This window comes from Letharia lupina (genome assembly GCF_014066315.1).
Source record: "Letharia lupina isolate WasteWater1 chromosome Unknown contig_3, whole genome shotgun sequence".
Lineage (NCBI taxonomy): Eukaryota > Fungi > Ascomycota > Lecanoromycetes > Lecanorales > Parmeliaceae > Letharia > Letharia lupina.
The window spans coordinates 1,803,900-1,827,689 of NW_023502972.1; the positions used below are offsets into that span (position 1 = coordinate 1,803,900).

Here is a 23,790-nt window from a genome sequence, read left to right on the forward strand (position 1 = left end):
AAGGTTTCCCACAAGCGCATCATGGCTCCTACGTCCCACGATGATCTTTCGTTAGCATCGGAATCCGCATAGTGTCAAACTGCATTGCATTTGGAAGCAGATTTCCATCCAGCCCATCCATAAGTTCCCCGATTTTGCCCAGCCTATACACATCTGTACGCTGGACTCCTCGTCCCTCCCGCCACCCCATTCACGATCTCTCGTTCCGGCTCCTTGCATCCTCCACACTCCTCTCCCAATTGACCCTCGACAGGAAAACCCCCTCGATGACGCCCACCAATCCCAACGCTATCGCCACACCAGCCCAGAGACCATACAGCTGCCACCCCAATCCGAACGCGGTGCCCATACTGATCGGCATAGCCACCACATAGTAGCAGAACAGCTGCACATACCCTCCCACTTCCTGCCTCCCCAAGCCGCGCAGAACGCCATTGCAGCAAGCGGCCAGCGCGTCGAAAAGCTGAAACGCGGCACACAACGGCAGTATCTTGGCGACCAAGTCGATAACATCCGGATCACTCGTGAAAAGCTGGGGTATGTGGTTCCTCAAACTCGACAGGAGGACCACGTTGAAGACGCCCACGGCGATCGCCGCGAACCCGGCCACCCTCGCGCTGATTTTCGCGGCGTCGGCCAGCGTTGCGCCTATCAGGTTTGCGATTCGCGTGGATGCGGCGATGGAGATGGGGAAGGGGATTCTGGGTCACAATGTCGCCATCAGTATTGTTTAGTTTGGGGGGTGTGACGTCGAGCTTTGGAACATATTGTTCCGAGAGGAAAACTCCCAACACATGTCTGAAGACCCAAGGTTTGGTCCAAGCGAGGGGTTATGGACTACAAAAATACGTACTGAAATGTGAAGGATGTGATGGTGGCAAGGACTGACTGGGCAGCGAGGTGGCTGGTGCCGAAATAGGAGGCGGCGAGAGTCAGGATTTCGAAGGCGAGGCATTCGGCTTCCACCATTACGAGGCCGGGGAGGGCGAGGCGGATCATGGGAAGCCAGTTGTGGAGGGCTGAGTGAAATTTGAATGTTAGGAGAGGATTTTCATTCGGTGGAATCTGAAAGAGGGCTTTGTTTGAGAGGAGAAGTCACCTCTTCTTGTCAGGCCGGGCCAGCAGTTACCCCCGGCTACGAAACGGATGTAGAGGATGAGGAGAATAGGAAGTAGATTGTCTGTTACGGCAACAGCTATCGGTGCACCGTTGAAGCCCCAGTTGAATTGCTGAGGACGTCAGACGCCGATTTTTCATGTAAAACCAGACCAGAAATGTGATCGAAAGTGAACAGGAGAGCTTGGAGGAGTTTGATAATTGTTAAGGATGAGAATCATACTGCAGGTAAAGTGATTTGGGGGACATACCCAAACGAAAAGCCAATTCATCAAGGCATTCAAGGGAGCGCAAATCAGAAGAACGTAAAGAGAAGCAGAAAACAATCCCTGTGCCTGCAAATATCTTTTGGCTGACTCAAAGGTCGCATAGCCAGGGGCTCCAATGAGAACGATCTTCAAGTACCGTCCAGCCAGGATTGCCACGTCTTTCTCGGGCACTACCTTCATCAGGATTTTGTCAGCACAGAGCCAGATGATGCCTATGGGGATCGTGATCGTCCATAGAAAGTAGACCATTCGTTGCGTCTGTAACCCCACCAATTTTTTTCTCCCAGATCCGTACGCTTGCGCACAAAGGGTGTCTAAACTCGTTGCTAATCCTTGGTAAATTGCATAACCGGTGATATTGGCAGTCATACTTGCCAGGCTTACTGCTCCAAGCTCGACCTTCCCAATGTGACCTACCGTAAATATGCTGGCAACGGTCAAGGAGTACTGAAGCATGAATGTAAGCACCAACGGCCCCGAATAACGTCCCAATACTTTGGCTTCACGCTGCCACGTCGTCTGAATCTTGCCTTCTAATACTGCTTCGTCCCATTTGATGTCAAGGTTCGCATGAGTATCTTGACCTCCATATGGCAGCTCGGGATCTCCCAATAGGGGACTCGTTTCTCGGGGACTGGTGCTGTCTCCTGCTGCTGTCTCATCCACCTGGTCTGGCCGCTTGACCTTCTTACCCTCATCTAGGATGCCGGGCACGGAGAGAAGTCGGGAGGCTCGGCGGCCAATTGTCTGAGAACCCTCTCCTTTCCGAGGGTGTTTTGGCGGGATGATGTTGTTGTCACGAAGTAAACTTCGCTCTTCCCTTCTTGCCTCACGGCGATCGTTCTTGCTTGGAGCTCGCATTGACCCTTGCAATCCAGTGGCAATGGTAGCCCGAGAGCCTGCTATTGTAAAGCTGGGTCTTCTATATGAGCCAACCATGGACCGGCCTAAGGATGGGCCGGACGTTGTTTGATGCAGGGTTTCCAGGTCTGAATCCGAGTCGTCGTGGGAAATGTCGTCTTCCTCCATAGGATTCTCCGGATCTTTGTCGGATTCTTCTTCCAAATCTTTTGCTACAGAGGCCTCTGCCAATGGTGCCGAAGAGGAGAACATTGAGGAGCGGCTGCGGGTGGTCCATAGCCGTCCTGGACGGATTGGTTTCGCAGGACTTGGAGAAGTCATCTCGTTGGTTCAAAGAGCTATGGTCTTCTACGTTACGAACACGAATGATTGTTCATGGGCATAAAAGTCCTTTGAAGCAAATATCTGGAAGGATTTGGCTTTACTCTCATCGACGTTGACATCGAAATGGACATGGACGTCGATGTTTTGCTGAAAAGTTTGCACGAAGCTGCCCTTCTAGAATCTAGATGCAAAAAGGCCTTTGGGCTGCAACTTGGGATTCAGTTGTAAGGCTGACGATCTCTCGGCAACACTTCGGGCCGTCTCTGAGCTGACCCGCCACCATTGCCTCTTTCGCTGGCAATGCTATGGAGTATGGTCGAAGGGAGTATTATTGAGGGCACTTTCACCTCAATCATTTGGAGACCTGATGCTACAGTCAAGGACAGGGTTTGCATCGTATAGTATGATCAAGTAGCCTCAATCTCCACGCTCCTTCCCTTTTTTCTGATCCGACTCCATCACCTTCGCATCTACCTTTCCAGCTCATGACAATCAAAGTCTCCAAGGCTGCGTTTCAATTCAAGTCCCAATCTGTAATCTGCAAATTCTGCTCACCTCTTCAGCACCCACCCAATCTTCCAGACATACTAACGAGTGAATGTAATGTAGCGAACATCATCCGCACGCCGCTTTGCACTTTACTTTTCATTTGAGTCACATCTGTAGGGGAAACGTTGGGCGCAGGGTAATCAATAAAAACAGATGCTAGTCAATGATATGGGATCTGAAGGTTGGTACGGGTGCTTGAGTGCTCTCGAAGACAGCGGATAGTCGACTCAACTGATCACGATGCATACTGGGTGATGATACTGTCGGGCTCTTACAGAAGCAGCTCAGGCAATAACAAAATTGTAGGAACGCGTTCTCATATTTGAGGCTTGTACACCCCCAGGCCAATAATACATTTACTCGATTCATGCAATTTCCTCGCTCTGCCCCGGCTCCATTGTGACACATGCCCCTCCACAGCATCTCACGGACTTTAGAGCGTGACCCATTATTGACGAAGGCCGTCCAGTCCTGACCCTCTGCGTCCAATCGTGGCATCATTGACCTAGCCCCGTGTGCTCAGATGTATCGAAACATGTTGTTCTTTACACTCCTCTTCATGCTCACTGGCTGCCCGTCCTCAAGTTCTAGCCCTGCTGCGCCGCCATCACCGGACATGGCCTCAAGCTTCTGACGCAGCTCGTCATCCAATTCAGCTTGTGTCTTTTTCTTCTTGGAGAGCGCTTCAGCGCCGGATTCGGGGCTATCTTTGTTCGAGACCTGGCGCTTTGAGCTGAGGCCATCAGCAATGAAGTGTGTAGACAACTTACTATGTTTTCTGAGGTTGCGTCCTTAGGATCGGCGGATTTGGTAGAGGTAGATCTTGAAGGTTGGATTCGGAGCCGGGAGTGAAGTGAGAGAGCCGGAGAGCTTCTGAGGCTGCCAACGGTTGCTGGGACCTTGCGCAGCATGATTTGGATTACAAAAATATTCGATGAGCATCATGATGGCTGCCGGCGTAAAATACATCCATCCTCGTCAGTGACGTCGAAGTCGTTCTCCTAGGGCTGATAGCGTAAGTCCTACACATAACCCTGATTGCATAATCCTTGAGAAAGAAAAAAATTTCCACAGTTCTGGCACACCCCAAAATCAAAAATCAAAAATTTCAATTTTTCTGTATAGGTTCACAACCACAATTGATTATGATCTAAAAAATTATCAAAATTTAATAAATAGAGTGTAGATTAGATTATAAAATTCTTAAAAGATTTAAATTATTCGTTATATTGTAAAAATAGAATAATCGCGAATTTTACGAAGTACTCTTGACAGCTTTAGAATAGCCGAGGTTTTTAAAAAAAACCTTGGCATAATTTTTCAGCGCACCCTCGACAATGTCAAATCAATATTTTATTATTTTACTTACGTTGTATAAATTAAATTTTTTAGATACTTTAATAATAAATACTTAGATATATAAAGTATATATTTTATAATTCTTAGACTATAATTAATTGTGGTTGTGAATCTATATAAGAATAATTAAGATTTCGATTTTTGATTTTGGGGTGTGCCAGAACTGTGGGAAATTTTTTTCTTTCTCAAGGATTATGCAATTAGGGATAAGGCTGAAGGTCTGAAGGACCCTTGATCTTTTTGTCACTTCACGACTTCAACACTGCAGTCACCGCTTGACCTTGCACATCAACAATCTCTACCGCGTAAAACTCTTCTCGTCCCTTCAGAATGCCTGTCGTGAAAGGCGGTGTCTGGACAAATATTGAAGATGAGGTCCTCAAGGCTTCTGTCTCGAAATATGGACTCAACCAGTGGGCCCGTGTCTCCTCTCTCCTCGCGCGCAAAACACCCAAGCAGTGCAAGGCAAGATGGGTCGAATGGCTGGATCCCAGCATCCGGAAAATTGAGTGGTCGAAGGAGGAGGACGAAAAGCTGCTACACCTGGCAAAATTGATGCCAACACAATGGCGGACTATTGCGCCTATGGTTGGCAGGACAGCTACACAATGTCTAGAAAGATATCAGAAACTACTGGATGAGGCTGAGGCCAGAGAGAATGATGAGTTGGGGTTGGGTGGGCCGGCTGGCGGTGAGAACGAAGCGCCGAGTGCGGACGATGTTCGACGATTACGACCTGGAGAACTGGACCCAGACCCAGAATCTAAGCCAGCACGCCCTGACACCATCGATCTTGATGAGGATGAAAAGGAGATGCTCAGTGAAGCACGTGCAAGACTGGCAAATACACAAGGAAAGAAGGCGAAGCGGAAAGCGCGTGAACGCCAGCTGGAGGAGTCTCGGCGACTGGCATTGCTACAAAAGCGTCGAGAGCTTAAAAATGCAGGTATCAATATTAAGATCACCAATCGGAAAAAGGGCCAAATGGACTATAACGCCGATATTCCATTCGAAAAGAAAGCTGCACCAGGTTTCTATGATACCCAAGAGGAGAAAGACCATAACGAAAGGCAGAGAGAAGCTTTCGATCCCCGAAAACAACAGCTAGCTAACAAGCGGAAGGGTGATCAGGAAGATGATATGCAGAGGAAGAAACAAAAAAGCGATAAGCCAGGTCCTTCAGCAGCATTTGCCGCAGCAGCGAAAGCGGGGCAAATGCAGAAAATTCGAGAAGCCGAGCAAAGCAGCAAGAGGAGGTCCTTGAATCTACCAGCGCCGCAAGTGGGCGAAGCAGAGCTCGAAGACATCGTGAAAATGGGAATGGTTGGGGAACAAGCCCATCGGTTAGCTGGAGAAGGCGATAATGAGGCTACAAAAGGATTCATCGGCAACTATACGGGCATTGTAGGAGGAACGCCGATTCGAACACCAAGAGCTCCGCCGCAAGAGGACCATATAGCAAACGAGATCCGCAACATTCGTGCCTTGACTGAAACGCAATCATCGCTATTGGGTGGGGAGAACACGCCTTTGCATGAGGGCAGTGGGTCCACTGGATTTGATGGTGTCACTCCACGGAAGCACGTTGTAGCTACCCCGAATCCTATGGCAACGCCAATGCGTCAAGGTGGTGCAACCGGAGTCGGAGCAACGCCGATGCGGACACCAGGAGGCCCGGGAGCCACGCCTTTGCGAACTCCCCGAGACAACTTTGCCATAAACCAAGATGACCCTGGGGCAATGCAGCTAGTTGGCAACACACCACGGGAAGTCAAGCTTCGAGAGCAGGCTTTGAGATCACAACTCAAGTCGCAGTTCGCGGCATTGCCCAAGCCAAAAGAGTTAGACTTTGAGCTCGAACTGCCTGAGGAGCAGCAAGAATTCGACGGCGAGATGGAACTCTCCGAAGAGGATGCCGCAGAAAGGGATCGACGGAACCAAGCTATCCGTGAAGCAGCTGAGAGGGCAGACTTCAAACGCCGGACTCAGGTAATGCAACAGAATTTACCACGGCCCACAGTCGTCGATGTCGATGCCCTTCTCAAGGCCGCCATGGAAGTCTCCGATCCAGTCCACGCAATGATCGCAGAAGAGAGTGCGCTTTTGATTGCTAACGATGCATACAAATATTCATTATCCGCTTCGAAAGTACAGGGAGCATCGAGACCCCTAGAGGTTTTCGATGATGATGCATTGGACAGGGCGAGGTTAGAAATAGCACTTGAACTGCCATCAGGCGATAAAGAGAGACGCCAGCAGGATTTTGAAGCATCGTGGGAGAAGCTGCATGAGGCTACCTCAAATCTACTCGGACTGGCTGGTTATGAAGAGGATGAGGTCGACGAGCGACAAATCTTGACCGATGCTTTCGATCAGGTTCAAGCAACCATTGGGGATGATGCAGAAAAGGGTAATAGGTTGGAGAAGAAACTTGCTCTCCACTACGGAGGCTACCAGCAGCGAGCTAAGACTCTACGGCAGAAGATCGTGGAGGCTTCTGGGGCATTGCAGGATGAGAGAGTCCAATTAGACTCGTTGCGGACGTTGCAGATTGCGGAGGAAGCCGCGCTGCCTAGGAGGTTAGAGTCTTTGCAAGACGAAGTGGCTTTTGTAAAAAAGAGGGAAAAGGAGGCGCAGGATATGTACAGAACGAAGATGGAAGAGCTGGACGGATTGACAAATGGGAATGGCCATGTCAATGGGGATCACTGAGACTCTTGGTAGAGATTTTGTTGCTCGTTGTCTTGGGGACAAGTCAGTGATCCTCCCTTGTCCATAGCCTCATCAGAACATAATAACAGACTTGATTTATCAATTCCATCTCCAATTGCTCCCGCCCATAGCCTGTACGGAGTAATTGATGCTGTGTAAGAATAGCACCACAATAACCTCGATAGACTAAAAGAATACACCTTGAACGACGATATAAGCAACCCATTATTGACTCCCCTATCAGCGTTATCTCACATCAAGCCCAGCGTACTGTCGAGATCTATGGTCCTACACTTCCCGGGTCCATACTTGAAGCATACATGCTGCTGCATCCCTTCCACGGCCGTGTACTGGATACTGAGACAGCCTCGATTCATGGAGTGGTATACGAGGAGTGAGACCACGATCCTGAAAACACCATATGGCACCACCAAATACCTCCTGCCAAAGCATTTCAGAGTCCGGAAATGCGAGAAGTGAAAAGGCGCTTCGATGGCCTTTTCGGGAGAGTATCCATGCTTGCTCGAGGAGAACATCATAGATGGTTCCCAGCGGGACCCTAGTTGGCGCCAAGTTCCGCTGCCTGCAGATTTCTGCAGAACATACGTGCGAACCGAGATAGACATTGTGGATTACAGACGTTGGGGAGACGGACACTGATGTAGCAAATTGGCATCATTGAGACTGGTAGGGAGGCAGCTTCATGGATGGACTCGGGCAGAGTCCCAGCGCATAGTACGCATCGGCGACTCGTGAAAATGACCTGGAGAAGACGTTTGGTAGTGACTCTAGCCCACAATCATAAAACACATATTTATTTTTGGTTCACCTGACTTGGGTGCTTTGTGCGATCTTGCAACGTTGGACTGTCGAAATATTCTAGGTGAACGATAGATGCGCGACACGATGCCATGTATGCCTCTTTCATGCCGGCGACTTTCTTCTCTGAGCGATAGTTCCTTTGCATCTCATGTGAACAAGCACGGGGCATATTGCAAGGAAAGCCATTTTCTCACCCTAGGCAGCCGGTCGCCCTTGCCTCATCGACTGGTGAACGGCAACGGTCTTGTAAACAACGCCCTCGTCGAGAGTCCTCGGCGCGGCACCCTCCCCCCGAATATCGGTCCTCACTGATCCCAACTCATGATAGCCCTTTTCGCGCGTATGGCCGCCGGGAATCATGGACCCTCCAGAAGAAAGTGTCCCCGTGTTAGATCTCACGAGGGAGTTCATGCCGGTCAGCCAAGACGCACCAGGCATCTCGCCTTTGAAGAAAGACGCGAATGCTGGCATTGAGCCAATAACTATCGCGACGTAACTCTCGCAGGTACTGGTTGAGCGTAAGCTATAGAACAACTGACAGACCCACACCAGTGACTCACAGGCAGATGTAAACAGCCGCATTTGCCCAAAACGGATCATTGCTTTTACTGAGATTTATTCGGTATACCATTGCTACGACTGCCGCGGTGATGCCCCTATGATCAAGTCAGATATTGCGAGATTGCACTTCGTTTGGAGTACCCACAGAATAGCAGTCCCAAAGATAGCGAGGATCGACAATTTCCTTTTCAGTGCCATCTGTAGTCTTAGAATGGTCGGGATTGGCAGAACGAAGATATAGAGATCCAAGACGACTGCCAGAACGCCCTGAACCACGCTGAATATTTCGTAGTCGGAGCAAGTTTTGTTAAGAGCTTCAATATTCCACCCTTTCCCAATGCGTGGCGCGCAAAAATAGGTCTCGAGCGGAACACCGATCCAGTAAAGCAAGAAACTCCAGACTAGTCCAAGCCAGACGCCATACTTCATCTGTTTCTTTATTGCAAAGACCCGGAGATAGAGTAGGAATATTGTACTCTTGGCAAAGAATATTGTAGGCCCAACTATTACGTTCAGGGCATAGCTTCGCTACCCCTTTTTAGTCCATGATCTCGTTATAGATTGAGGGTTATTTTGGTTATCTTCATTACTTTGAGGTAGTCTCCATCCACCCAGTCAATTGGAATATCGAAGATATGCCTCGCCATTCTGTTTACTGTACCAGATTTAAGTTCCAGTCATTCTCAACTAACACAGATCAACTTACTTGAGAATATTAACCCCGTAGACGCTGTAGCTAGTGCTATCGCGATGATGGAGAAGTCTATAACCATCAGTTGTTTGGATGACTCGGGTGAAAGATCCAGGTCTTACAATCATCGATACCTAAACCTCGTGGGGCGTGGAAATTGGTATACAGTCTGATGATCACAAACACAATCGTCCATAGCATCATTACTATACTGACGGCGAGGATTGCTGGCGCCAAGGTCTGAGGGTTGACGAAGTTGGGACTGATCCCAGGGGGCGGTATGCCGGCAGGGATTCCAGACAACCCTTCCAAGCTCGTCTGGTTACCAGTTAGAGTTATTTCCGCTCACTGCGATGCCTTGAAGACATGCATCGCAGACATGCATCGCAGACTCACATTCGGTTTAAATACCATGGTTGTTGTGAGAAGACATAGACCAGCCACTTCCAGGTTCAATCCCCCTTTTTCCTTCAAAAATCCGTCAGAGGATGGTCTTGTATGAGCAGCTTTGCTTGCATGCCGTCTTGAGAGAAGCTGATATCCTGTTGTGCAATAGATCTGCAGAGCCTAGATTCATTATTACCTTCTAAGATGCAAGGGATTTAAGCGAACGTGCCACCGCTTTCCTTACGCGTGAGGTCAGACGAGGGGTTTAGGCTTGCATCTGGCCAGAATCCCACGTACGCCTCACCAAGATAAAACCCTCCATCAGAAGGCTGAGATTCCAAGGCATCCTTCAATGCAAGTGGCCTCGCCGGGAAACCGGAAAGACCTGAGCTCAATTGGTTGCACCCCATCATGACCCTCAACTCGAGGTGACTAGATTGTAATAGAATCATACTATCTCTGCACCTACGATTGAGGAAAATAACAAACACCAATCAAACCTTTCGCCAAGCCCGTGCTGAACGACCTGAGATCAAGTTGCTTCGAGTTCTACCAAAGTCCTCTTTTTTGTGTGTTTCTTCTTTTTCTTTTGGTGTGGTGCAGGGCAAAAACGGAGCAACTTAAATCAAGATTCTGAGTTGTAGCTTTTGATGATGCCCTCAATCCTCATATATGCACAGCGTCTGATTGGCGTTTGAGTAAGGTAGAGTCTGACATCAATATAAGGTTGCATGCGGCGCTGGGGAGATATAGATAACCGTAGATGGTAAATCCGCCCAAAATCGAACATGTGTCTATCCCCATTAATCTAGGCCGCTTTCATATGCACGACTCTCTCATTTGACGTGGCGGGTAGTTCCATTTCTGCAGCACACGGAGCCGTCTTTATTGCCTCGCAGCGTTGAACCAGCCGGTGATCATGATGACTGCATGAATTGATTCCAACTAGGTAGGGCTCGCGAGGCTTTCACACTCACAGTAGCGGGCAGTCAGCTCCTTGTCCTTACGAACCAAAGGCCTCTGGCGACAGTATAGGTAGGGTACCAGAGGGTTCGGCGATTAGTCAAGGAAGGCTATGCTACTACCTGAACCATTTGCCATGAAAGCATGGAATGGTAGATGAGCTTGTGGGTATTGCGGCCCGACGAACGGGTGCATTGGCTGATACATGAACTTGCAAGGCAACGTGTTACTCCATGGGATCTCGAATGGTTTCGGACCTTCTAAGCACATGCAGAAATTTCCATGACGCTGCTGTTTTGGCAGATCTACGTTAGCAGAAAGAACGCACAGGAGCCGCGCCAATCGCTGACAACAGCACCACGCGAATAACGCAGAAGATTGGGTTACACCCGTGCGTCTGCATAGCCCTGCATGACACTCGCACCCACGTACTAGTACCATGCAACCCTATTGATATGGCTTTCCTACGGAGCAGTTGCTGGTAAAATTGAGGACTCAATGGGTCCCTGCAGGATCTTGCTTCCTTATGCGCACGAATAGCTGTACGAAAGAAGAACAGACGGAGCGTTCTCGGCCCAAGCTTACAGCAATGGACATCGACAAGCGGTCGGTAACGATCTCTTGTTCCCCTGGCTAGTTCGGTGGTGATCAGCCTTGTACATCATGTCAATGTCAATGTGCAATACATGACTCACGTAAGAGCCCAATTCCACCAATGTTCGTGCAAACAAAACTAGGTCGGCAATCGGCATTCAATTGGCGAAGCATCTTTGCAGCCTTCCAGATGTGCATCTGCTAGAGGGCTATCATTACTAAAAGCGCAACTACACTTACCCATTCAGGTCTTTCTGCATTCCAGAATGTTCGATACACAAAACTTATTAGCCAGTAGTGGTTTTCTTTTCAGGAGGAAAACACGTACCCCTTTGACCACATGTCTAGTCTATTCTAGAGTCGGTCATCCAGGCCATGGTACCATCCGAGCGTTGATGAGATGAAAGGCTATCATTCTAAAGGACGTATATGTAGAAACTAGTAGCTAACCAAAGATAGAGATGTCAGCCCCTTAATGATGACCTCTTCTGTCAGAGGACTGACTCGCACCTAATCTCAAGAATAAGCTAACGATAGTACTTAGATTTATAAAGCTCGTTAATTCTCGTAATGAATATTGTTTCAAAAGATCGAGACAGCTTAAATTAGAAAACTTAGAACGTAAAGGATTAAGAGAGCTAAATAAATAAATAATTCGTCATAATAAAAGCTATATAAACGATTATCTCGACTCGCTACTTAGCTTAGCGCTATCTCTATCAGAGTCCAGATAGTAAGATTACTTTACTAACTAGCCGAGGCCAAAGTTCCTTACGAAAAGATTTCTTGGAAATTTAGAAAGTAGATAGCGAGGTAAAAAATCATTTACAAAGTAGTCAAAACACGTCTAAAACGGCCATCGATAACTCACATGTAGCGTCTATGCCACGTGACTGATCGAAGAGCGCCTTTCCAGGGATACTAGTACTGCACCAGCAGCACCTTGCTCAAGGGATACCATTGGATGGGGAGGAAGTGGGCTGCCTGTATATAGGTTCACCTTTAATTAGCAAGTATGTACCAGCATCAGCAATGGTACTTCTCACCGCCATTGCGCGCAACAGCCTGGTCCATGCCTTGCTTCATGAGCTCACTGTCAATTCCTGAGCTCACCATCAGACTGGTCCCTTCCACCACTGGAGACGCCGACAAGGCAGTACTGCAGTGGGAAGGACATCGAAGGCTCCCATTCAGAACTTACTGCCCGGATCGACTGCGAAGCTGGTCACGCCCTTGGTGCCAAGATTATCTACAACAGCAACTGCGAATAAGATGCAGGCGGCCTTAGTTCGAGCGTATGCGTTCCACGGATGTAAGTCCGTCCTTCCTGTAGGGAGGCTAACTTTAGCCCAATGCACATCCCAGTGTGTAGGCTGTTGACCTACTTCGAAGTTCGAACCCTGCGTACTGACCTCATCCAGAGTGTAGGCCGAGCTGGTCATGTTGACAGTAACGACATTTCGTTGGTGACCATGAAGGGTTCGAAAACAATCTGCTGTTGGGTGAAGGTGCCAAAAGCCAGTGCTACGATTGTTACAAATGCACCTGCGTAAGCGAGCCATCTATTGTTAACAAGCGTAAGCCTCTGCCTTTCATCCCAACCTTCGCAAGCGCCTTACCTCTTTTCGGCTTTTAAAAGCAAAAGTAAGCTTCCCCAAGAGCCACACGAGGCTGCATCCGATAATTCCAGATCACGCAGCTGACCACGGCGCTTTGAAGCACTCCTGCTTTCAAATAGCCAAAGCCATACTTTCTAGCTCATAGCAAACTCAATGGGAACCATGAGTGCAACTCTAGCAAGTGTCGAAAGTGTAGCGATGAGGGTATTGAGTGTGAGCCAACTAGGTAAATCGACTTTGAGTTCTTGCAGGCTTCTACCATGATACTGACGCACGAGGATGGCTAGAGAGGCCAAGGAGGTTACAGAAAGTAACGAGGCAAATATCTCGGGTAGCCACCAGCGAAGACAGGAGATCATTGCTGTCTTATTTGGTGATGGACAGGAATCTTGCATGAATTTCTTGATGGGAGGCTCGATCAGGGGTCCGACATCGCTTTCAGTATCCACTGCATACTCTGACCCCTCAAGTATGGTCTCCCGCCTCAAGAGCTGGGACGAGGGTAGATGGAAAATGGTAAGACTTCATCGGATAAGAAATGTTCACATTTTTGGACTATGTAGCTCCTTCAGACACAGAAACGAAGAGTGAAGAGCGGGAACAGGGGAACAAAAAGGGAGACTGAGGCTAGACGGGTTTCTGATATTCATGATCAGGCTGAGGCTTAGGCTCAGCTGGGGGTGGGAAACAATACCGTAGCCCCACCCTTTAACTTCAGCCACCTGTAATTGCGAACGATGCTACTCAGCACAGCCCACTAAGACCTGAAGATCTTGCATATGTGCACGGAGCCGTTGTCTGGATTAACGTAAGCATTCTACATCTTTTGTGAGTTGGAACTCATCGCAATTTCAGCGGCTTGATTTAGCGTATGCAACCCTCAGTCCGTTCTCTGGCAGTCGCGAATATACCGGCCTGCGTTTGGTTTGTATAGAGACGTATATGGCAAGTATTGCAATCGACTGGAATCAGTTCTAAATCACCTCGATCAACAACTGAAGCTATACGAAGCTTTTGATACAGATACGCGGGTGTAGCAAAGGATTCAAAACCTCAAACTCGTCGTCAGAAGGCTTCAGAGCCCCCCAAAATACTTGCCCTCTCTCCTCTCCGTGGCTCTCGCTCTAGTTCTCGATCGATAAAGAGGATCTCTTGAGCTGATAAGGCGTCTGCTGATGCAGCAGCAGCGCAGCCTAAGGCTCAAGGATAGGCGAAGAAGAATCAAGAGGACATGAAATGGTGAATAAGCAGCTACAGCAGGCGATCAGAAATCTGGTGGTTCTAGAACTAAGTCAGCCCCACACCCGATCCTCGAGCCTACCACTGGTGGCTCTGCCTGAGTAGGTCTAGCTAGATACTAGGTGAATAGATTTATATTATGCGAAGATTTCAAGAGGTCGAATTGGCAAAAAGTGGATTTCGTTTCGAGTTCCCTCAGTCGTTTAGAAGATGTTCAGCAAATTCTAGGTAGTCGTCATCGACGGTTCAGTGCGATGGGTGCTTACCTGGGACTCAAGCCAAATGAAAGATACAACGTTGTGGAAAGCAGTATCTACGACTTCCTCCTACCATGCGATTTGCGCGTATCCTGCCGCGTCCCCTTACCCTAGGCTTTCCCCATGCCTTACTCGTACGGTCTCCCCATACCTTACGCCTTCCCTATGCTACGGGGTCACCCTGTGGCTTCCATATACCCTGAGGTTTTCCCGTACATCATCTGATATTATTTGCGCGACACTCTTCTTCCAATATGGTCGAGACGCGAGTATACGTTTCTAGATCTTTCGTACAAATTTGTTCATTCTCGCTGTCGCTTCACACCTGCTGGCACATCTCTCATAGCGTGTAGCGCCAAGCCTTCCTTTCCGAAGCCCTAAACTCCGTTCGCTTGCTTTAACCCCAGATTTCCGTTGAGAACATTTCTTCTTTACATCTTCGACGACAAGCGATTTTCGACCCCGTCTGAAAAAGACATGGCGGTTCGCAAGCACAATGAGTTTCTCGACACAAATCTGAGCGAGGACGACGAGAACGTTAGCAGTTCTTCTGAAGCTGCCGCAGACAGCAGGACAGCAGGATTAGCCAGCCATCACTCCAAAAGGCAGAAGCTCACCGTCGAGCACTCCGATTCCGACGGAGAGACCGACAATGATACTCAAGACGATGCCGCCCCAATCACTAGCCCTGCATTCCCCAAAAAGCCGTCACGATCCTCCGCCGCATCAACTACAAAGCCGACAGAACCAATCTCCACGGACCATCCTACCGAGTTCCCCGAAAAGCGGAAACCCCTCACAACCTCAGCCGTTGCAGCCGCAAACCAACGTGCCCACAAAGCAGGTGTCATCTACCTCTCCCGCATCCCCCCCTTCATGCGACCCTCCACCGTCCGCACCCTCCTCTCAGCCCACGGCACCATAACCCGCCTCTTCCTCACCCCCGAAGCCCCCTCCAGCTACCTCTCGCGCCGCAAAGCCGGCGGCAACAAAAAACACAGCTACGTCGACGGCTGGGTCGAGTTCTCCCGGAAACGGGACGCCAAGGTCTGCGTCGAGGCGATCAACGGGCGGATTGTGGGCGGGAAGAAGGGGGGCTGGTATCGGGATGATGTGTGGAACGCGAAGTATCTGAAGGGGTTCGGATGGGGGGATTTGATGGCGGGGGTGAGAGGGGAGGAGAGGGAGAGGGAGGAGAGGGTTAGAGTTGGGGTGGGGAGGGAGGGGAGGGAGAGGGCGGAGTTTTTGAGGAATTTGGAGAGGGGAAAGGTGGAGGATACGAGGAGGATGAAGAGGGAGAGGAGGGCGGAGAGGGAGGGGGGTGGGAAGGAGACGGGGGTGGGGAAGGAAAGGGAGAAGACGAGTGGGTTTGAGAGGAGATTCAGGCAGAATGAGGTTAAGGGGAGAGAGGAGAAGGGGGTGGAGCAGTCGGACGAGACCAAGAGGGTCTTGAGTAGGATATTTTGAAACGGACGATGCAGAAGCTTTGGCTTTTTTTCGTATCCTTCGAGCTCCCTGAGTGGAGCGACATCTGACATCCTACCAAATCTCCGACAGTACCAAGTCATTCTCTCGCAAGCTCTCACCAATCATCCCCAATATCTCCCCCGGCAGCCACCTCCCCGTCCTCACCTTCGCAGCCCAATTGACAAACCCCACCCCCGCTTTCACAAGCCTGGCTTCCCACATTCTGAGATCTTGCAGTTCCATTTCGAGCTGGGCTTCATGACCCATGTGCTCGCTATAATATCCGTTTTGTGAGTCGTACTGGATGTAGGCTTTTGTGGATTCGATTTGGGTGGTGAGATTGGTGACGGCGGTGGAGGCAGTGCGGAGGAAGAGGAAGGCGGCTGTGAGGTCGTGGGTGGTGGGGTCAGAGGACGATTGCATTGCTGATCCTGGAGGACAAGAAAAGCGGAAGGGTAGAAGATGCACATTGATTGTTGAGTGGTAATGGCTCTCATAGCTCTGCATGCTACAGGCTCGGCTACTCCGCAAAGGCCAGGCTGCTGGCTTGCTTCTATAAATGTAAACCTCAAACCTCATCGTGAACGTCCAGCTCGTTGAAATCGTCAAGCAGCTCCTCCATATCGATCTTCGGCACTTCTTCCCCGTCTTCTGTTTCTTCCGTCTCAACAACGCTCGCCGTCTCCAATCCCTCCATGCGGTCCTTCTCCTTCTTCTCCTGCTGAGCTTTGTACAGTGCAAGTGTACTCCGCAAGTCGGTATCCTCCTCCACATCTCGCAGAAACATTTCGAAGTCTCGTTCAATCCTATCTTGATCCTGCTTCTTCGGTAACATCTCGCCCTCATCTTTGTTCATGCGCTTTAGTCGCCAGTTGCGTGACTTGTTCTTCTTCTTGCGGGCGTAGGATTTCTTGACTAGTATGACATCAGGTATGCTGGATGAGTAGGCATTGCTCTGCTCTAACGCTTCGAAATTGGGGTTGTTAAAATTTGTGCCGCTAAGGTGGTAGCCCATGACCGAGTCGCCCGGGTGGAGGACTGCGCCAAGATGTGTGCGGGTGAAGTATGTAACGTCATTGCTGCCGAGATCTGATGATCGTGCTACGGTGGCTTCGGCAAGAAGAAAGCGGCCCTTCTGAGGGCCAATAGGTTCAATATCCATCACGACAAATTCGACGAGTTCTTGAACATCTGCCAAAGAGGTAAATGGAGATCGCCAATAGATGGGTGTAGAGACGTCGGCTGTCTGGAGAGTGTTTGGATCTAGAAGATTGACAGATGTGCCAACACGGTAGCAGATGGTTAGGGGAGCAATGTTTCCGATTTGTTTGGCGAGCTTGATGGGTAAAGCTACCAGATCATCCTTACATATCGGGACGAGCTCGACAGAAAATGAGAATTTGTAGGATTTCGTAGAGGTATGGATATCTACGGAGATAAGCTCTTGAGACTTCTTGGATCTAACAGGGGCAACAGATGTCAAGAAGTCAACAAATTTCTCGGCATGATTTCTTTGGGCGTAGAAGAAGTCTAGACCGTCCTTGACTTCCTTACTGTAGACACATCAGCCATGAACCTTGAAGCAATTTAGACCGAGGCGGTTGAGCTTACATGTTGATTGTTTCTTTATGAGCGGAATGTTTCAGGATGAGCTGTTCAAGGTAGAGGAAAGTTCGTTTGTGAGGGACCTTTTGGCGCACTTGTACGACGGCTCGCCATGTGTTGGCTGTAAAGCTCTTTGCACAATCTGGACACTGATGGTACGCAACGACGTATTCGACCTCGAAGGTTTGCTGGAGAATAGTCCCTTGAAACGCTTCCTGCTGAATAGTGATTTTCACTTTGATTCGCCTCGAATGGGGCTCCGTCCAGATAAAGCTGGCATCGATGATCCTGACCTTCGAAAGGCCTCTCAATTTCCGAAGACATAATGCTAGCAATTCCCTTGATTCAGGTGAAGCAGTGATCCAATGTGCAGGTGGTTGCAGCCATCGCTCACAACTAAAATAGCCGACAGAGTCAGAACTTCCTTACGTATATACGCAACCTAGGACGACACTCACTCTCTGCAGATATGTAGGGTTGCCTCTCTTTGTATGCCTTCGGAGATGTCAACGGTGAGCTTGACACAATCGTAGCAGAGTGCTCCAGCGGCCGAAGTGCCATCTATGGGTGCACCACAGTTGCAGCAGAGGATGCTAGAAGACTGTCAGTATATTTTTCTTCCGGTGGAGCAGAAAGTCTCTACGTTGCGCTGTCTTGTGGGATCAAAGGTCTGGAAGGCAGCGCCACTGGCGCATCGATGTCCATAGACATGGTGAAGCCGGACTTTTTTGACACACAAAGGTCCTAGAATGTAGATACAGTATTTTATTCCTTCGAAAATGCGGTTAGAACCCACAGAGCTGGAGTAGTGAACTTTTTTGGAAGTACGTGGTGTGGAGAGAGAGATCTCAGGTCTGGCCAGTGCGTCATACAGGGATTTGTCAGCCCTATCAGAATCGTTCCAAAATAGAACTTCGAAACTTCGGAATGCAATGTTGACAACCGGTTTCGCTGGCTGGCAAATGACACTACAAGGACGAGGGAGTCCGTGATGGTTATCCGAAAAGCAGTTCCGTCACTTCTAAGGTGTAGCAATTGTCGCGTTGCTCTCCTAAATGCCGTCGCTTCCCACGCCGGTCTCTCTGTTCGACCAGCTACGCGAGCGACAAAGACTAGGATCAAGCCCGTAGACAACACTAAAAAGCAATACTTTTCTACTTCTCCAGTACGGACGTCTGATCTTGTCCAGCAGCAACGACAAGAGCAGTTGCCTCGAGGCGAAGAGACGAGCCTTGAGGCGGAGCGATACGCTGAGTCAAACGAGATACCCGAATACCCGACGTCAGCGACGCCATGGTACCTCCAAGTCGAGAAACCTCAACGAGCTTCAAATCCACTGCTAGAGCGTCAACGAATGCCCGAGCTACCGTCTGATCCTCCACCACTTCTCAAGCCAATGCTCGAACATGTTTCCATTGATCTAGGCCTTGATGATCTCACAATCTTTGATCTGCGTAAGATCGATCCACCGCCTGCGTTAGGCGCAAACGTGATTATGGTTTTGGGCACTGCTCGCAGCGAAAAACATCTACACGTCTCGGCAGACAGATTTTGTAGATGGCTGAAGATAACCTACAAACTTACTCCGCACGCGGACGGTCTAATGGGCAGGGGAGAACTGAAGCTCAAGATGAGAAGAAAAGTTCGCCGAGCCAGACTTTTAAGCAGTGTTGGATCATCAGAAACCTCTACTACGGACGACGGGCTACGGACTGGTTGGATATGTGTCAATGTTGGCACCATCGAGGATGGGAGAGCTTCCACGGAGGAGTTCACAGAGCAGCATGGATATGTGGGGTTTGGCAGTGAGGCTGAGGGTGCTAAGCTGGTCGTTCAGATGCTCACTGAAGAAAAGCGAGAAGAGCTGGATCTGGAGGATCTGTGGGGAAAGATGGTTCGAAGACATGAGAGAAAAGAGGACAGGATCTCTAAGGCTCAAGACGGGTTGTCAGCAGATCCGGAGATTGGTCAAAGTTCAATACGTGAAGAGCTTTCTTACTCTGACTTGTCATCTACTGCAATCTCAAATTGATTGAAAATGTCAAACATCAACTTTCAATCAGTTTAGAGGATTTCATCGCCGTTCTCTGTACTCACCAGGGGATCATCAGATCTTCCAGAGCTTGAAATCCGGTTGACTTGATTTTGCCAATCTAGAATCAAGCGTAACGGGCGCCTCTAGTGATGCTTGAAACTTGCGGGGAGGTAACAATGTCTGGTATCCTCAATGACCGCATTGTTGAGCAAGGTACAATTCGAGGACATTTCAGTGAAGTTGCTTCGCGAACTCGTGTCGATCGCCTGGAAGGCTTACCCGCGAAAAACGCCAGGATAATTACAGGGCAGGTGCCGACGACTGCGAATGGGGTGTGCGTAAGACCCTGGTTTCTGCTGGCGAGTCAAAAGCTGCAAATCAATCATAAATCTGGGTGCTTCCTTTGTGCGTATACCAGTGACCATCCCAATTGTATTTGAGAACCTCATCGCCCCATGACCACCATTCCGCTGTCAAGTTCCTAGCGAAGACCTCCAAAGCACGATAAGATGCTGGTAGGAACGGTTCTATCAAAGTTTTAAGATGCGGTTTTCTGGAGTGCAAGTCCGGGACTGCCACAATGACTCTCCTTCGAACGTCACTATCAGAATTCTGAGCCTCAACGCTACCCTTCCTGCCAAGCAGCAGCAATTCGTAGGGCTTCCGCCAGAGCCCATCGATCTGCGTTACTGGAAGTCCACCCACCGTTGTCTTCAACCACGCCCACTCTTCGATGAGCTGCATGTCCCACGTCTGGAAAGCATCTAATGCAGTATCTCGGACACTTGCCTTGTTGGTTACCCAGCACCCCACTAGCGCGCCCGGAGCTATATGCTGGCCCAACATCGCCTGAAGCACAACCATTGGATCCGAGTCATGCATGGTATCGTACCTAGCTGATCTCCGCACTGAGCGATTTTCCCAAGGGGGATCCAGCAGAACGAAGTCGAATTGCCCGGGCCCAGCGGTGGCGCTAGATGTAGGGCACAGTGTCAGAGCTGCCATGCTGAAGGCATGGGCCGTTGGTTCGCCAATCTTAGACAGCAGGAAATTTGCGTTGGGGGGTGTCTTGTATTTGACTCCTGAACACTGCAGGGATAATGGGGTCGGATATGGGTTACGGACGAGCCTGTTGGTGAAGATCCGTATGTTAGAGCAGGTGTAGGCTTTTGGTGTGGACTCTGAAGATAAGATCAACGGCTCTTCGATGCTTCGAACACTGATTTCTGAGTCTGGAAATTTGAATTCTGGCTCTGTTCTCGAAGGAAAGGGGTCATGTCCTATCTCGGTTTCTATTTTCGAAGCCGGCAACACAGCAGTGGAAGCGTGGACCGACTCTCTCTTTTGGGTTGAAAATACTTGGTCAATAGCATCATCAGCCTTGCGTTTCCTGCTTTGCCTCTCAGATACGAGAGATGTTATCTTCCGTGGTAGAGACCAATCTTCTTCTAAAGGCCAATGCTCGGCCACCTCTCTGAGTGCCTGCTGCAGCAAGGCGTCTGGAAATCCTACATCAGTATCAGAAGGGGTTTTCGTCCGAAGCACATTGGCTTTCGCCTTCTCAGTCTTGGGCTCTGTGGATGGGTATGGCGTTTGTAGAGGAGGCGACGCGTAGATTTGATCGTTGCATGGGTGGTCGACGCTGCCTTGGGCATGGGCGATGGACGTAGGGATGTCAAGTAGAGTCAGAGTCTTAGTCGGGTTCTGGTAGAGGATTGGCGTTGGCGTGGAGATCTGTTCGGCCATTCTGCAAACAATCTGCAACTATGCATAAAGTAACCTGCAATATGATGCTTGCCTAGTATATGGGCTATTATAGAAATGCCGAGTGGATCAGTCGGCAACTTGCTACTCAAATCCACCTTCAAACAATTTCGAGAGTGTCTTGCATAGATGTGAAGAGCCACACGTCAAGGCAGCGAAGGTCTCGATTTTGTCCTGCCCGAGGACAGCCGCAACTCTCAACCAGCTACATCATGTTTTAGCTACCTATGTCGTGTAATTTACCAGCTCCGAGGACATATCACAACCTGTTAGAAGAGGCTGTCATCAAAATCGTGGCAGTCGATGAGATAGCGATATGGAGGTTTTATCACATCGTTCATTCCCTACAGAAAAGAAGCGGTCAGGGAAGATTGCAGTCTGCTGGGACGAATTCCTTCGAAGTCAGGTAAAATGTACCTATCATACCCAGAAAGGATTGCCGCTCACGATTAAGATTGCTTCAATTTCGACGTCATAGAGCGAGCATGTCTTTGTGGGTTGATCTTACATAGTCTTGCATCCACTTCTAAATAAGACTCTCTAAGTCTCTGACCAGAAGGTCAGATCTCTACATTTTGGGAACTATACCAGGGTCACTTTAACTGCTGGACACTACGCTTCGACTTTTATATACTCAATTCCCTTCTAAGGATATTCAAGATGCCTTCCTGCCAAAGCAGAATCTCCTGGCGAACCGTAGGAATTGGCGTCATTTTCAATCAAACTAACTCACCGTGCTTTCAGAATTCTCACGCTGCTCTGTAATTGGTCTTGCGAACTTGATTTCCTTTTCGAAGGACCATGTCAAACGTACAAAGCAGCGATGACTGATACACACCTCGAGTACAGAGCAGATCCGGTACCATCGAACCAATATCTCACCTTGATTTTGGCTAAAAAATTCCTTGCCACTTCGTTGGCATGCCCAAGCAATGACCCCATACTTTCTCAAAAATACCGCATTATCCGAGAGCCCCATCAAGAAAGAAATTTTTATCGCTGCTCGGACCGCATGTCCACATGAGGTCTCTGCTAATAGACTCCTAGAGAGTCAACATTTCACCCTGGACCATACTTGAAATTGGTGAGCTGATTACCAGGTCGCAATGCAGTAACATCTGGACGGCCAATCCTGGCCGTGTTCCCTTGTACATTGGCGTCGAACGAGTGGGCTTCCGCGACAACGTGAGCAAGATTGTTTTCAAAGGGTAGAAGATCGAGTGAGCTTCTCATTCCACCTTGAGCATGTTTCCCAGGAAATAAGCGCAAAGCTTCTCAGAATCCTCCCAGCAGATGCTTGGCCAGAGCACATGATGAAGAAAAGTTCTTTGACAACTCGCTGCTTCGATAGCATCGTTGCAGTCGTTATATATAGCTACCTCCCCAACCTATCCTTCCCATTTTTCATGTCTCAGATCACCATGCCTTACCTCCAGAGACTCCTCGTGGGGCTGATGCTCTTCTCTCCGGCCATCTATGCCCTTGCTACTCCGGAGCAAGTCGCGAGGGGAAAGGTTAAAGGTTTCACGGGACCAGCGGACGTAGAATTGACGTACGTTTTTCTAACATCTCATGGCTGAATTAATCGGCATGGACACACAGTGCTGACTCTTAAATCTTCATAAGCGGCGACTACCTCACCGCGACCTTCTGCTACTGCGAATACCCTCCAAGGATAGAAGAATACATTGGCCTGACCCACTACTATCAATTTGAATACTACAACACTCACCTCGACACTACCTTCATTTTGAATTCGACCTGTCCTCAAGATTATGTGGGTTATGACTTTGGTTGTGTCCCTCCAGCTCGCGGGCAGCACGTGCTTGCTGGCTACACCATGGATGAGAAATGCAGGACTTGGCATGGAGAACACGACGACAAATTTTGTTACCAGGCGTGGAGCAGCCAGGGTGACGACTACATCTATTTCAACGATCAGAAGAGAGGTCTTGGCCAGATGGGTAGTCAAGGTCCGGTATGGAAACACAAGATGGAGGCAGAGAAAGTTTGTGAAGGCATGTGCCGGGAGAACATGGATGCAGAGCTTTTCAGAGACGATGACTATTTACCGAGCCATCAGGTCGTGTGGACCGACTTGGAGTACGTACATTTCTAAGATCATCTTTCCTGTTTGGTATTGGAATCGAGTCATAGGCCATGCTTCGGGAGCAAGAGGACCTTTCTACTTTCGGGACCGATCTTGCAACTTCAGTTTCAGCCTCGAGTAAGCAATGCTGACTCCGAAATCTACGTAGTGACATGTGTGATCACTGCCGTTAACAGGGTCTTTCGAGGTCTGAGCACAGCCCGATCCTACTTGTGAGGTATGCTACGCCTAAAAGACTCCGTCAGCGCGGTAAAGACGCAATAGGAACGGCTGGAGATTACGACACACAATAAACAATGGTTAATGTCGATACTGGGATACTGCAAGGATATGTGGTTTCGATGTAGTGTTGCCGCTAGGCAGGTATAAAAGCAATCGTTCAATCACTTTGCAATAAGCTTGACGATTAAAGCAAAGGCCTAGGACTGCGCGTGTAGTTTCAGATCTTCTTGGTAATTCAACATGTTAGCGATGGCAGTTGAAACG

The 23,790-nt window shown here is 49.2% G+C and overlaps 10 protein-coding genes across 10 annotated transcripts; 4 read left to right on the top strand and 6 right to left on the bottom strand.

Moving 5' to 3' along the window:
- Nucleotides 1–190: 190 nt before the first annotated feature.
- On the bottom strand, nt 191–2,498 carry HO133_007393 (uncharacterized protein; the record flags this gene model as incomplete). The annotated part of the gene is made up of 4 exons (XM_037298284.1): nt 191–701; nt 854–1,019; nt 1,100–1,229; nt 1,368–2,498. The coding sequence occupies 4 exons, from the start codon at nt 2,496–2,498 to the stop codon at nt 191–193; spliced, it is 1,938 nt and encodes a 645-aa protein (XP_037156919.1).
- Nucleotides 2,499–3,638: 1,140 nt separating this feature from the next.
- HO133_007394 (uncharacterized protein) lies at nt 3,639–4,030 on the bottom strand (the record flags this gene model as incomplete). Its single annotated transcript, XM_037298285.1, has 2 exons — nt 3,639–3,839; nt 3,890–4,030. The coding sequence occupies 2 exons, from the start codon at nt 4,028–4,030 to the stop codon at nt 3,639–3,641; spliced, it is 342 nt and encodes a 113-aa protein (XP_037156920.1).
- A 778-nt stretch (nt 4,031–4,808) lies between these two features.
- Nucleotides 4,809–7,190, top strand: HO133_007395 (uncharacterized protein; the record flags this gene model as incomplete). The annotated part of the gene is made up of 1 exon (XM_037298286.1): nt 4,809–7,190. The coding sequence occupies one exon, from the start codon at nt 4,809–4,811 to the stop codon at nt 7,188–7,190; it is 2,382 nt and encodes a 793-aa protein (XP_037156921.1).
- A 5,208-nt stretch (nt 7,191–12,398) lies between these two features.
- Nucleotides 12,399–12,650, bottom strand: HO133_007396 (uncharacterized protein; the record flags this gene model as incomplete). The annotated part of the gene is made up of 1 exon (XM_037298287.1): nt 12,399–12,650. The coding sequence occupies one exon, from the start codon at nt 12,648–12,650 to the stop codon at nt 12,399–12,401; it is 252 nt and encodes an 83-aa protein (XP_037156922.1).
- A 2,150-nt stretch (nt 12,651–14,800) lies between these two features.
- Nucleotides 14,801–15,790, top strand: HO133_007397 (uncharacterized protein; the record flags this gene model as incomplete). Its single annotated transcript, XM_037298288.1, has 1 exon — nt 14,801–15,790. The coding sequence occupies one exon, from the start codon at nt 14,801–14,803 to the stop codon at nt 15,788–15,790; it is 990 nt and encodes a 329-aa protein (XP_037156923.1).
- A 72-nt stretch (nt 15,791–15,862) lies between these two features.
- HO133_007398 (uncharacterized protein) lies at nt 15,863–16,297 on the bottom strand (the record flags this gene model as incomplete). Its single annotated transcript, XM_037298289.1, has 1 exon — nt 15,863–16,297. The coding sequence occupies one exon, from the start codon at nt 16,295–16,297 to the stop codon at nt 15,863–15,865; it is 435 nt and encodes a 144-aa protein (XP_037156924.1).
- A 61-nt stretch (nt 16,298–16,358) lies between these two features.
- HO133_007399 (uncharacterized protein) lies at nt 16,359–18,106 on the bottom strand (the record flags this gene model as incomplete). The annotated part of the gene is made up of 4 exons (XM_037298290.1): nt 16,359–17,343; nt 17,402–17,791; nt 17,854–17,988; nt 18,039–18,106. The coding sequence occupies 4 exons, from the start codon at nt 18,104–18,106 to the stop codon at nt 16,359–16,361; spliced, it is 1,578 nt and encodes a 525-aa protein (XP_037156925.1).
- A 280-nt stretch (nt 18,107–18,386) lies between these two features.
- On the top strand, nt 18,387–19,427 carry HO133_007400 (uncharacterized protein; the record flags this gene model as incomplete). Its single annotated transcript, XM_037298291.1, has 1 exon — nt 18,387–19,427. The coding sequence occupies one exon, from the start codon at nt 18,387–18,389 to the stop codon at nt 19,425–19,427; it is 1,041 nt and encodes a 346-aa protein (XP_037156926.1).
- Nucleotides 19,428–19,808: 381 nt separating this feature from the next.
- On the bottom strand, nt 19,809–21,176 carry HO133_007401 (uncharacterized protein; the record flags this gene model as incomplete). Its single annotated transcript, XM_037298292.1, has 1 exon — nt 19,809–21,176. The coding sequence occupies one exon, from the start codon at nt 21,174–21,176 to the stop codon at nt 19,809–19,811; it is 1,368 nt and encodes a 455-aa protein (XP_037156927.1).
- A 1,439-nt stretch (nt 21,177–22,615) lies between these two features.
- HO133_007402 (uncharacterized protein) lies at nt 22,616–23,477 on the top strand (the record flags this gene model as incomplete). Its single annotated transcript, XM_037298293.1, has 3 exons — nt 22,616–22,746; nt 22,821–23,297; nt 23,453–23,477. 3 exons carry the CDS (start codon nt 22,616–22,618, stop codon nt 23,475–23,477), a joined length of 633 nt encoding a protein of 210 aa, XP_037156928.1.
- Nucleotides 23,478–23,790: the final 313 nt, after the last annotated feature.